The sequence below is a fragment of the Vipera ursinii genome (genome assembly GCF_947247035.1).
Source record: "Vipera ursinii genome assembly, chromosome: 4".
NCBI classification, from domain to species: Eukaryota; Metazoa; Chordata; class Lepidosauria; order Squamata; family Viperidae; genus Vipera; species Vipera ursinii.
In genome coordinates, this window is record NC_139514.1 from 18,499,917 (window position 1) to 18,513,633 (window position 13,717).

Here is a 13,717-nt window from a genome sequence, read left to right on the forward strand (position 1 = left end):
AGTTCTCTTTTTTTCTTGTTCTATATTCAATTAGTTGAAGTTCATCCAATACCTGCTGAGAATATAGCTTCTGCCAAATCCCCAGATTTTATGTTATTATGTTTCTTAATTCACTGAACAGGAAGCTAACCAATAAAGTATATATAAAAAGAAAATGCACTTCTATTAATATATGATACATGCGTACATTGTAAGCACTATGCAGCTTCTTCCCTCAGATTCTGCCAAAAGTTTTTCTCCTTGCTTATTGATTTCTTTTTGGTTTCAAGTAATATGCAAAACCCACCTTAATAATGTTAATGTTTATATTTGCAGAGGCCGTTGCAAGTTGTTTGGGAGAAATTGGTCCTATAAATTTTTCTACCATAGCATTGCAGCACAGTAAAAATGGATCTAGTTCCAATACATGTGATCTGTTTGAAGACAGAGAACTTCAGTGGGTCTTTGTAATCTTAACTCTCATAAATAATTATTTAATAGATCAATGGTAAGTGTATAGGGAATATTCAACACAATATGAATGTATTGTTGGTTTGGGGATATTTTTGTATGTGGGTAGTATTTAATTGTGAAAAAAGGCTTTTGCTACTTTCAGTATTGAAGTTCGATCAGCTGCTGCTGCCAGTTTGAAAAACATTTTAGCTACCAAAACAGGACATACATTTTGTGAAATGTACAAAACCAAGACAGATACAATGCTGATATACTTGAATCCTTTCAGAACATCCAAGAGAAAGGTATTGTATTTTACACCATTCAAAATTAAATGAAGAATTGTACATTTTCTTCCTCGGTTAGAGAGAACAACATAGATTAGGGGGCTAATTTTACCCATTCAACACAGGTGTGTGCAGCATTTCTTCAGTTGGCTCCAATCCTTTCCGTGTTTTAGTTAATCTAGGGTAGGAAGATAAAATCAGCTCCTCCTCTGAAACTTGAAAACTGTCTGCTCCATATACAAACTTTAGGACACAGTAGTCATTCTGTCCTCCAGTAAGAATAAGCTGTGCCTCTTTCAGCAAACCAGATGACCAGTTGTATCCAACATCCAGAATAGGATTCTCTGTGTTTTTCTCAAGGCCCAGTGTTTAAAAGGTAGATTCTTGACTCCAGGCTATTCTTGCCATCTTGTTGTTCCTTTTTCAACTCTCTTCCAAGCAGTAATAAGGGAAAGAAAGTTAAGCAGCTGCTTGTTGCCTTGTGATCTTTGTGGCAATCATACAAGTTGGATGCAGATGGAGAGGAGAAATGTATGGGCAATAAATGAAGAGTATTTTAGAATCATAGGATTGAAAAGAGGCCCTCAAATCCAACTTCAGGGTAGTAATCCAAATTAAAGCATTCTTTACACTTGATGGTCCAACTTCTATTTGTGCACATTTCAGTTTTGAAATCTGAGGAGAAAAAATATGGACACTAGTAAAAAGGATTTTCTGTGCAGGGCAAGCTATTTATAAAATGGCTACCAAGGAAGAAAGTTGTAATCTCAAGTTGCAATTGTTGATCTTACAGAGCAAATAGAACACCTATTTCAGAAACGGAAACTTGCTCAGATGCAAGCACACAGAGTAGAGAATGTTTTATGCAATGTTTTGTGTTCTCATAGTGGTAGTGTGTGTGATATTGTGACAATGGGAGAGGTAAGTAATTAAAGGGACATTAACTAAATTTAATTTTTTCTCACTTTTGTTTCTAAACAATAATGATATTTAGCTCTTGGAGGTGCCTGGAAAGGTAAGAGAGACTCCTCCAGAAGATCTCGATCGTACAACCTTGTGGATTCCTCACAGTGAAAGTCATGAAATTTGGATTAAGACCTTGACTTGTGCATTATTGGATAGTGGAATGATAACAAGTGAAATCCTCCTGTTGCTGAAGCCTTTGTGTCAGGTAAATTAGATTGACAGGACTGCATGCTATAGTAAAGGTTCCATTTGTATTATTTTTAAGAGTGGTCTTCATAGGGGTAGGATAAAAACACTTGAATTAAAGAAATTAAAACAGTTCTTTCTATACTGCTTTTTCAGTGACCAGTTGTCAGCCTTGCAGAGTAAACCAAATAGGAATCACAACCAAATGAGCTAATTCTAATTTATTGTAAGGTTACATTTTGACAGAAACTTGCAAGTCTGAAAGTACAATCCCCCCCATCTTTCTTACAGCCCATGAAACTAGGGAGGATGTCTTCTGTACCTCTTGCCCTGCCCTCTATTCAGTTGCAGGCTACTCTGTCTCTTAAGTGGTCATTCTCTTTGCTGTGTCTCTCTGACCAAATTCCCAAGTCCTTTCCCACATACCATTACACCAATATTTCATTTTATTTTCATAAAGAAATATGCATTTCTTAGATCAGATATGTCAAACTCGCAACGTCATGTGACGTCGCACAACGTATCGGGACGGTTTTGCCATTGCTGGTAATGGGGTGGGCGTGGCTTCTGGATGACACGTCCGGCCCGTGAGCCGGCAGTTTGACACCCCTGTCTTAGATAATCTGATGAGAAAACAAGTGGATTTTCAAAACCTTATTTTTCATTTGTTTTAGGTTCATGCTGATTTCTGTCAAACTGTCCTTCCATATTTAATTCATGATATCCTACTGCATGACTCAAATGAATCTGGACACAGTCTTCTGTCTGCACAAATTCAAACCTTTTTCATGACCTGTTGCAAATATTCATCACCCAGTAAATCATCCACGCCTACAAATTTAGATTCAGGTATGAGACTGAAGCTTCTCTTGTGCTAGAATCTGACATAAACTATTGAAATATTTCATTTTTGTGGTGCAGCTGTGGTTGTGTCAGCTACAAAATAGCTCCTGCCAACATAGCAGTTCAAAAACAGGCACATGCAAGTAGATAAATAAGTATCACTCCAGTGGGAAAGTAACAGCATTCTGTGCCCCCTTGGCATATTGTCATGCACATGACCACAGAAGTATCTTAGGACAACGCTGGCTCTCTTGGCTAGGAAACAGATGAGCACCACTCCCTAGAGTCAGACATTATTGGGCAGAGGAAACTTTACTTTTAAACAACATAAAAGTGCCAGGCACACATACTGTAATTCTGGCAGGAGATTATACCAGAGTGTAGGAATTGTTAACATATTCATATACATTGATAATGATCTATTTATTGGTAATTTCAATGCCTATTCTCCCATGAATACTTGAAGTTTAGAAAGAGTTCTCTCTTTAGAATTTACTCCAAATTGGGCTGCCCTTGAAGACTATCTGGAAGCTACAACATTTCCAGTATTCAGCATTCCTAGGTTCATCCAAATTACACTCAGTCCTAGAGGAGATCAACCCTGACTGATCTTTAGAAGGCCAGATACCGAAGTTGAAACTCAAATACTTTGGCCACTCACTTGGAGAAGAGCCTAATGCTGGGAAAGGTTGAGGGCAAGAGAAGAAGGGGACGACAGAATGAGGTGGCTGGATGGAGTCACTGAAGCAGTAGGCGTGAGCCTAAATGGACTCCAGAAGATGGTAGAGGACAGGAAGGCCTGGAGGAACATTGTCCATGAGGTCACGATGGGTCGGACACGACTTCGCAACTAACAACAACAAACAGGCCTAGGAAGCATGCAACAGAACACCCCTATGCCCATGGAACACTTCCCTTGAGATCTGGCAGGTCCCTATCCTTTTAATGTTCCAAAAACACTTAAGATCTGATTTTTCCCTCCAAGCACTGGCATAGGCCTAGGGAAGAGTGTGTTGTTTGCTGCATCACAAAGTTTAGCTGTGGTGTCAGGTATTTCTTTTTGGGGTTTACTGCTTTTGTCTTATTGATTATATCTCTCTATCCAGAGAGTTAGCTTTAAGATGGGCTGCCATATAACTTTTTAAAATAAATGGATTCATTTAATAAATTGAATGAAAGAAATTCAAAAGCACTTTGAAATTTAAAAGTAGCATTCCTTAGGAACATTTTGCAGGTTCTGCATGTTATAATGTAGGAGTTATTTTTCAATTTATGTAAGGCTATTGTTCATTAATGAATTGAATTACTGTGAAGATATTCTTTAATATAGAGTCAGAAACTCTAGCTCATGGACATTTGGATAAAATATCTCGGAGAACAATGCTTGCTGTGGTTGACTACTTAAGACGGCAAAAAAAGTAGGTTGAATTGTTTTGTTGCCTATATTTTAATCTATTATTCTTTTATTCAGAAAGATAAGACCTGTTATTTGATAGAAATAGAAGTTTACAGTAATAATTGAATCTGCCAATTAAAAATTATTCTATTTGAATTTCTTCTATAGATTACATTAATCAATTTCTTTTTATTCTGGCATTATTTTAATTTAAAGCAATAAGTATGGCAACATCATGATGAAAACAATGTAACTAACATATGTGACTCTTTCATTTGGAAACAGTTGTAAAATGAGACTATTGTGTTTGTCTGATATTTTATCCAGGAATCCTTCCAGTACCATCTTTGATAACAGCTTCTGGCTGGAATTAAGCTATCTGCAAGTTGCCATGGTTGCCCAGTCTTGCTCAGCTCACTTCACAGCTTTGCTCTATGCAGAAATCTATGCAGACAGGATAGGCAGACAACAGGAAAGGTAGTGTTAATTGCAGTCTATTCACATTTATGCTAAATCTGTGATACAACTTATACAAAAGTGCATGGCTTACAGACATCTCTCCTCGGAAAGAATAAACCAGCCCTGTTTTTTGTAGTTAAAGTGATATGCAGTGCTTCAGTTTTGAAGAGCGAAAACTGCTTTGGAGTACTTGTTGACAGTTCTTTAACCAAATGGAGCTTTTCTTGGGATCACACTGAAGCCGATTAGGGCAATCATGTAATCCTGGGGAAACCCAGAGTTGCTTGATGAAACTGAATAGATCAGGCATGTCAAACTGCCGGCCCACGGACCGGATGTGTCATGCTGAAACCGCGCCCATCCCATTGCCGGCAATGGGGAAAAAGTCGTGATATCGCACAACGTTGCAATTTGACGTGCCTGGAATAGATATTCTAAGTGGCATGCATACTCCAAAGCTTCTCTATTTCTTTCTTTGAATCCAAAGGGTTGCAACTGCTTAATTTCTGGTGCTATTGGTTTGAATCATTGACAGTTTCAGCCTATGGAAAATACTATATGGAAGCAAGTATGGCAAATAGTTTAATATGATCAGGAAAACCATGAATTTCACCTGAACCAAGATTCCTCATCTGGTCCTCTTATAATGTCAGAATCATTAATTAGTTAAAAGGAGCTTTTGTTTTAGTTTGTAGATTTCACAAAAATATTTTTATTTCACTGATATTTCACAGTTAAAAGAGATATATTATTGCTTTATTTGTTGTAATTCTAACAAGTATAAAATATATTAAATACAACAGTTCATTTGCAGACCTCACCTAATACATTAAGTAAATGGACATAATTATTAGTTATGATTTGTATTTTCTGAATGCCCAGACATAGTATCAATTCCACTTGGACATCAGTTTTTAATTCCTTTTCTGCAGGTCTGCTTCTAAAGCAACTAAAAAACTAACATTTGAAGAAGGAAGTCAGAATTCAACATTTACTTGTTTAAGTGAGAAGAGTAAAGAAGAAACTGGGATAAGTTTGCAGGTATAGAATTTATTGTGCTGTACTTAAAAGTGGTCATTGAGATTACTTAGAAAGGTTATGTTTTAATGTGGTTTAATAAAAATAATGCATCTAATTAGAAATACTACATTGCAATGGCACTTATAGACAAATAATTGTCATCTTTTAATGGTGGCAGGATCACTTCCATAAATTAGCAACCTTCCCCAGATATATTAGAGTTAATTCCAATTAATTCCAAGCTATTACTGTCTCGTGTGTTCCAAAATCTAATTCAGTTTAACAACACACTACTTAGAAGTGAGGTAAGGTGTTACTCCCAATTATGCTTATTTGAGGCATAATTTGTAGGTTCTGCTAATATTTATTGCAAATTGTGGGATCCAAATAGATATTTTAGTACATATAAGAGAAATATTATACAGTGTTTCTTTGAACAGCAAACTCTTTGCAATAGCACAAACAACTTTTTAGACTCTTATCTGTTTAACAAGTAATTCACTAGATGATAGGATAGTTACTATTCAAGAAAAAAGTCCAAGAATACAAAGCGTATCTTTTACTAGTCTTTTGTACATGAAATAATGAAGTTATTAGAGGCTTGTCCATGTGCTAATAGTTTATAAAACAGTCAACTGCCAGTATTGTTTGTACTTGCTATGTTGTTGATTACTACAATGTTTTTAAATACAGGTCTTAAAGTAGAGGTAGTCCTCGACTTACAGCAATTAGTTTAGTGACCGTTCAAGGTTACCACGGCACTGAAAAATACAACTTATGACCATTTTTCACAGTCACGACTTTTGCAGCATCTCCGTGATCCAAATTCAGATGCTTGGCAACTGGTTCATATTTATGACCGTTGCTGTGTCCCAAGGTCATGTGATCACTTTTTGCGACCTTCTGTAAGCAAAGTCAGTGGGGAAGCCAGATTCACTTAGCAACCAGGTTACTAATTTATCAACTGCAGTGATTCACTTAACAACTGTGGGAAGAAAGGTAGTAAAATGAGGCAAAACTCACTTAAAAATATCTCATTTAACCACAGAAATGTTGAGCTCAATTGTACTCATAAGTCAAGGACTTAACTCTGTATTCAAGACTTATTTTTCAGATAGCTTCTTTTTCCCCTTAGGAGCTTCTTATGGATATATACAGAAGCATAGGAGAACCAGATAGTCTCTATGGCTGTGGTGGAGGAAAAATGCTGCAGCCATTGCCCAGGTATTAATTATATTAGAAAATTAACTTTATTGTTTAAAAAAACCTAGGAACTAAGGTTAATGTTAGTAATGTTTTTAACCAGGATAAGAACATATGAACATGAAGGGACATGGGGGAAAGCTCTGGTAACTTATGACCTTGAAATCAGCCTTCCACCATCAATTCGCCAAACAGGATTGGTAGAGGTAATTATAAATACAAAGTTGTTGCTAAGTACTGCTAATGGTGTGTACTTCTGTATTTTGTTTTATAAAATATGTTACAGTTTCAGCTTAGCCTTTTATGCTGCCTCGACTCATTTTATTCTGAGATGGATGCCTTTACTGAATTGTTTAAATAAATAAATAAATGTACATACGAATGAAGCAAATTAGCACTTTATTAATAATCCAATTCCATTAACCTAAAATAGTTGTTGTAAATTCTATGACCTATTTCATTTAAAAAGAAATCATTTAAGAAATAATTAAGTACATTGATCTTATAAATCTTAATATAATTAATGGTAAAAATATTTGCAACTAGTAAATATGTGTTGTTTCTAATATAGATTGGAAATGTTTTCATAAATCAGACTTCACATATTATATTAACATTAAGTTTCATTGATTAATAGGCTTTGCAGAATTATGGGCTATGTAATACACTCTCCACCTACTTAAAAGGATTGGAACAGCAGAATGAAGAAAGCTCCATAGAATTACAGGAGATTCGTTACCAGGCAGCTTGGAGGAATATGCAGTGGGATCAGATCTCCTCAGTCAAGTAATGCAAGTTATCCTGAATTTGTTTGTAATTTTTAGTGTGTGTGTGTGTGTGTGTGTGTGTGTGTGTGTGTGTGTGTGTGTGTGTATGTATTAAAATTACAATACATGAGAAACAGTCAATGGTTTTTGTCCATGATTGTCAGTTAGTGATCAACAATTTTTTATTTTTCAAGGCACCAAGCATTATGCAAAGAATTTCTTAATTTTGTGAAAAGGGTGGGAAGAAACAGCTGTAATTCTGAACCATCATGACTATAACAGAGAGTAATACCCATACTGGCATTCAGCTGTTTCACTTGATTTATCTTTGCTTGCAATAAAGTTTCTTATCTAGTCAAACTGTATCTGGGAAATGTCTGGAGGTCTAACCTAAGAACTATGCTTAGCTGTGTAAATTCTATGATTTAAAGCTTGGTTCTGATACGGGAAGCCTTATAGAATATGTTTTTAGGCCTTATAAAGATGATTGTTGTAAAATTTAAGTCAAAAACTATACTGTTGCTTTTACTTTAAGAGATGAAATGGAGCAAAGAGGCTACCATGAATCACTGTATGATGCTCTACAGTGTCTACGGGATAGAGATTTCTCTACTTTTTATGGAAGACTGAAATGTGCCAGGTAAGAAACCAGCTTTAAAACTGTCATGTATATGTTGTTAACAAATAAAGTATTGGCGAATGTCACATTTTCTTATGTGTTGCAGTTTAAATTAGCAAACAGATATGCATCATCAGCAGAATGTTCTTTCGGAAAACTTTTGCAGCAATTTTTAAAAGTTAAACCTTTTACTTACAGTGTGAATCAGAAAGCAATGGAAATCTTGACAGAAAATACATTTGGAAAATCAGCAGTAAGGCATAAATCTTTATGAAGGTGTAAATTGACTTTAAAAAAGGTTTTCCAGACTAGACAAAAGTATTAGTTGTTGTTCTGTATGCCAAATCAACATCAGCTTATAGTTTGCATGTGTTTTATTCAATAACATGCAGGTTGATATCTGTGTTCTTTTCAAAGTTTCTTTTGTAGTTAAATGAAATATTCTTCATAATTTCTGCTTAATGGCTTTTGAGTTGGTTTGCCTATAAACAGTGTATTATAATTATTTCTTCCTTTTATTTGTAGAATCAAAGAAGTAGAAGAGCTATTGAAAGGCAGCCTTGAGTCTGTATATTCATTACTGCCTACGCTGTGCAGGCTTCAGACAATTGGAGAGCTGGAATATGTAGGACAACTTTTCTCTGGGTATTTTACTATTTCTTTATACATTATATTAGTCCTCTGAAAATTTTCAGTGCTTCGACTATGTAAAATCAAAGTCTCTTAAATGTGTGATGCTTCGTTGTAAGCCTAAATAAAAATTTTAAAATATAAATAGTATAGCAATAGCTTTTAGATTTATATAATGCTTCACAATGCTTTATAGTTCTCTCTAAGCGGTTTACAGAATCAGCATATTGCCCCCAACAATCTGGGTCCTCATTTTACTGACCTCGGAAGGATGAAAGACTGACTCAACCTTGAGCCAGTGAGAATCGAACTGCTGAATTAAATTAAACTAAATTCTAACCACTGTGCCACCATAACTCTTTATATTATACTGTTTTCTGAGTAATTTAATGATCTCATTAAGTAGCATTTTTTGCCATTGGGCTGGACTGAAACACAGTCATGCTTAAAGTGAAATATTTAGCTCTTTATTAGAGTAACATAGATGAGATAAGCGGTGTAGAAATGTGATAAACAAAACCTAGTTGTTGTTGTTTTTAAAAAAATGTACCATACAGTACAGGTTAGTAAAGCTTTGGAGGCTTATTCTTCATTGATTTGCCTTCAAACGCCGAAGGACTTGGCTCAGATCTTAAGACTTTAATAATTAAAACATTTCTTTATTCCAGCTTGGTTCTTATGTACATTTCCAAACAAAAGTATGCCTAAACCAGATTTCTGAGCAAAATATGAGTATGAATGTGAAAGGTATAATTAGTTTCCTACATTATACTTCTATATTAGATCTATAAATAAATAAAGTCCCCAAATGATAAACATATGGAGGATCTTGTATATTATTGTTCTCAATGACTGGCTAAATGTAAGCATTATGATCAGAAAACCTATAGTTTATTTGGAATATTGCTATGGCAATATAGCAACACTTTCCAAGCATCAACAGGCTCTCTTTGCTTTCATCAGCATAAAAGCACCATTACAACCACTACTCCTTTTAGGAGTATGTGCAATACTGTGACACATGTAGGAAGGGAGTGGTGTTTGCACCCTCCTTCCCTCACTGACACTGCATTCTCCAAAAAACTCCCCCAAAATTAATTCATTTAATCCTGGTAGTTTTTCATGTAGATATTTTAATTTCTCAGCTGCCCTTTAGAGCTTGAGCCTAGGTTTTAAACTAAGGACTATTTGTGGCTAACACTTTATTAATGTTTAGTCAAAGCTTCTTAGTTTTATTCTTTGCTTTCAGGTCAGAAACTAATAACCAATTGCATAATTTGCATCTGAAGTGGCAGAAGCAGTCGCAACTTCTTCAGGATAGTGACTTTGCTTTCCAAGAGCCTATAATGGCTTTACGTACAGTAATTCTCAAGATTCTTCTGGAGAAGGAAAATGAGAATGACCAAAGGGAATGCATTAAAAACATCCTCACTGAACATCTTGTGGAACTATCCAGACTGGCTCGAATGGCGAATAATTCACAAGTAAGAATCAGCCGTAAACTATTTCCTGAAATAGAGGCTTATACTTTTATTAACATGCAAATATTGGATGAATAAAGGATTTTATGTTTAGGCGATTATTCTTCATAGAAACTGAGCTTGTCACCTGGAAAATTAACACCCTGGGTTCAAGACTTGAGTGCAGCGCAACAGAGTGAAGTCCTGTTACTTGCCCAGCTCCTGGCCACCTAGCAGTTTGAAAACATTCAAATGCAAGTGCATAAATAGGTACCACTTCAGTAACAACGGTCCGTGCGCCTTTGCATATAGTCATGCTAGGCACATGACCTCGGAAATGTCTTCAGACAATGCTGGCTCCCTCGACTAAGAAATGAATATAAGCACTGCCCCCTAGAGTCAGAACAACTGGACGGGAAATCTTTACAGTCACTAGCATACTTTCAGAATGTTTCATTCCACAAAAAGTCATCATAAATGTATCTTTATGCCAAAAAAAGAGGTATTTATTGTAAATGAAATACTTTGTTCTAGTAACCATAAGATTCTGTTTTGGTGTTTGTCCATAAGTAATGTCAGTAAATATCCTTGTATCATGAAGTGAATATCTCCCTTCTTCCCTCCTTCCCTCCCTCCCTTCCTTCTTTCCTTCCTTCCTTCTCCGTCTGTCTATCTGTCTCTGTCTACCTACCTACCTACCATCAAAATGTTATCACCAGCTACCATTTTCCTTTTTGTGCATGAAGGCATTATAGGCCTTGAAGCATGTACTTGTCTTCACTCAAAGCTTGGCACTGTTCATAGAGTTGTTAATTTTCTTTTCTGGATTAAACCATAAAAATAGTTGCCAAATGTAACTTTTTTATTAGGAAAAAAACATTGTATAGGCAAAGGGCCTTAAATTCTGTGGTGCCATGATTCTCTAAAATTGGAAGGAAACCACAAAGAGTTCTTTGTGTTTATTTTCAGCTTGCAGAAAGAGCAATATATGAAGTTAAACAGTACAGTCCAGCTAGGCACGGAATATCAGAATGGAAATTGGAAGAAGCTCAGGTGTTCTGGGCTAAAAAGGAAGAAAGCTTAGCCCTGAGTATTCTAAAAGACATGATCAAAAAATTGGATGAAAATTGGTTTGAGGTAGTATGGTTTATTTGATTGATGAGTTTGGTAGTAACAAAATTGCTTTAAATTCATGCTTTGTTTTGTTTTGAGAAATATGTGGTTCTATTAAATTAAGAAGAGCAAAGTATTTGAAGAAAAAATATCAAGGTGAAAAATAAAGGAGATGCTGGGAAAAAAAGAGTTGCTTAATATTGTAGTAAAATATCCGCTCTGCATTATTCTTATTCCAAGGTTGAGAAAGACCCACATCTGAAATTAATTTACACAGAATGCCTGAGATTATGTGGAAGTTGGTTAGCAGAGACCTTTTTAGAAAATCCTACCATCATTTTGCAGAACTACTTGGAAAAGGTAAAGGATTTGGAGAGAATCCTATAACCTATGCTAAATATTTGAAAATTAAATTTGGTTTACATTGTTCTATTTGTTTAATTGTTACTCTCTTTAATGGCCATATTTATCCTGTTCCTAACATCGCTCCAGGCAGTTAAAATTGCTGGGGATCACAGTGATGACAGCAGTGATGAGCTGAAGAGAGGAAAGATGAAGGCTTTTCTGTCTTTGGCTCGTTTTTCGGATACTGAGTACCAAAGAATTGAAGATCGTATGAAATCATCAGAGTTTGAAAATAAGCAAGCTTTGCTGAAGAAAGCCAAATATGAAGTTGGCCTTTTAAGGGACCATAAAGTTGGAATTAATAAGTAAGTCTCACAGCTGAAACCAGCCAGTGTTAGTAACTTGATTGAAATTTCCAATAAGTGATCATGGACACCGTAGCATTTTGCAAACACTAAGATGGCATCCATGCCCAGGGTTTAAACAATGTTAATAAAATTGCCACCCTGTGAGATAGCTAAATCTATGTTCTCAAGGTATCCTTAAGACTTTAGCTGTTTAAATTTTTTACGTACAACTTTTTTGTTCCTATTTTTGGGATATATTTACATGATACTGTCCATTCCTTTGAAAAGCTGTAAGTATTCAAGCCAATGCTATTGTAATAAAAAGGAAATGGCCCTGGTCTTTTTATCTTGGAATTCTTTAATTTCACTGTATTATCCTGATATTCATGAAACAAGTAGTTTAACAATGAGTTTCTTGCAGGATAAATGTATAATTATCCTTTGTATAATTATTGGTATTTAATCAGAGGAGTTTTGGGATGGAGGTTTCATTTCTCATTTTGTACTGCTTAGATACACTGTGAAAGTTCAGAGGGAGCTGGAAATAGATGAATGTGAAATTCGCGCTCTGGGAGAAGATCGCAAGCGTTTCTTATGCAAAGCAGTTGAGAACTACATTATGTGTTTATTGAGTGGAGAGGAGCATGACATGTGGATCTTCCGCCTCTGTTCTCTCTGGCTTGAGAACGCTGGACTTTCCGAAGTCAATGACATGATTCAGGTTGGTCTTGCTGAAGTCTTATTTTTCTATTTCACGTTGGGGTTGCTTCATAATGAGAACCAATTTGGTACAGTCGCTAGAAAGCAGGACACGGAGTGCTTGGCCTGCCTTAAGCAGGAAGCCTCTTGGTTGACCTTGGGCCAGTCACTCGCTCTCAGCCCTAGGAAGGAGACAGTGGCAAACTGCATCCTTTGGAACCGCTTACCAGCTGAAATCCGGATGGCCCCCGACCTTCGCTCCTTCCGGCGTGATCTAAAAACTTATCTATTCCAACAAGCCGGCCTGGCCTGATGGATTTGGGTTTTAAAATTTTTTTTTCACTTTATTGCTTTATTGTATTCTTACTTTATTGCTCTGTACACCGCCCTGAGTCCTCCGGGAGAAGGGCGGTATATAAAACAAACAAACAAACAAACAAATAAATAAATAAAAGACTCACTTCAGTGAGATGGCTGATATAGAATTAGATGATAGATGGATGGATGGATGGGCAGGCGGGCGGGCGGGCGGGCAGGCTCACTCAAAAACTGCTGAAATTTGTCCAGAAATCAATGTTGACTCGAAGATGTGTGCACGCACAAACACATATTTGAGGCTAAATCTAGGGCCAGCTGCTTTTATGTTGTGAATCTTTGATTTGGATCTAAGCTTTTATCATGTAAATCCAGCTTTTGTAAAAGACTTGTGCATGTTGATTTGGATTTTACACGTTTTGTGCATATTTATGCTACATGTACAGTTTCTCAAAATCAGAACAAATTTTGTATTGCATTATTTGTTGTTTGTTTCACTAGATAAACTATAGTTGGTTAGTTTGAAGGATACTATCTTGTTTTTCTCCTACATAGAGAAATGATTAGAAGTAAAGCATTGCATTTGACACACTCGTCATTTCTTCTCTCACTCTCATTATGTCTGCCTCA

At 36.0% G+C, this 13,717-nt stretch overlaps 1 protein-coding gene across 1 annotated transcript in view; it reads left to right on the forward strand.

Moving 5' to 3' along the window:
• ATM (ATM serine/threonine kinase) overlaps positions 1-13,717 on the forward strand; it is a 70,058-nt gene that overhangs the window by 38,404 nt on the left and 17,937 nt on the right. Inside the window, exons 34-50 of the mRNA XM_083362835.1 lie at positions 316-487; positions 596-737; positions 1,714-1,890; positions 2,546-2,720; positions 4,045-4,132; positions 4,438-4,587; positions 5,502-5,610; positions 6,725-6,813; positions 6,896-6,998; positions 7,430-7,578; positions 8,095-8,199; positions 8,704-8,823; positions 10,058-10,292; positions 11,238-11,405; positions 11,622-11,741; positions 11,874-12,091; positions 12,587-12,794. Of these exons, the coding sequence (XP_083218961.1) occupies positions 316-487; positions 596-737; positions 1,714-1,890; positions 2,546-2,720; positions 4,045-4,132; positions 4,438-4,587; positions 5,502-5,610; positions 6,725-6,813; positions 6,896-6,998; positions 7,430-7,578; positions 8,095-8,199; positions 8,704-8,823; positions 10,058-10,292; positions 11,238-11,405; positions 11,622-11,741; positions 11,874-12,091; positions 12,587-12,794 (2,528 nt within the window). The remainder of the gene's footprint in view (positions 1-315; positions 488-595; positions 738-1,713; positions 1,891-2,545; positions 2,721-4,044; positions 4,133-4,437; positions 4,588-5,501; positions 5,611-6,724; positions 6,814-6,895; positions 6,999-7,429; positions 7,579-8,094; positions 8,200-8,703; positions 8,824-10,057; positions 10,293-11,237; positions 11,406-11,621; positions 11,742-11,873; positions 12,092-12,586; positions 12,795-13,717) is intronic.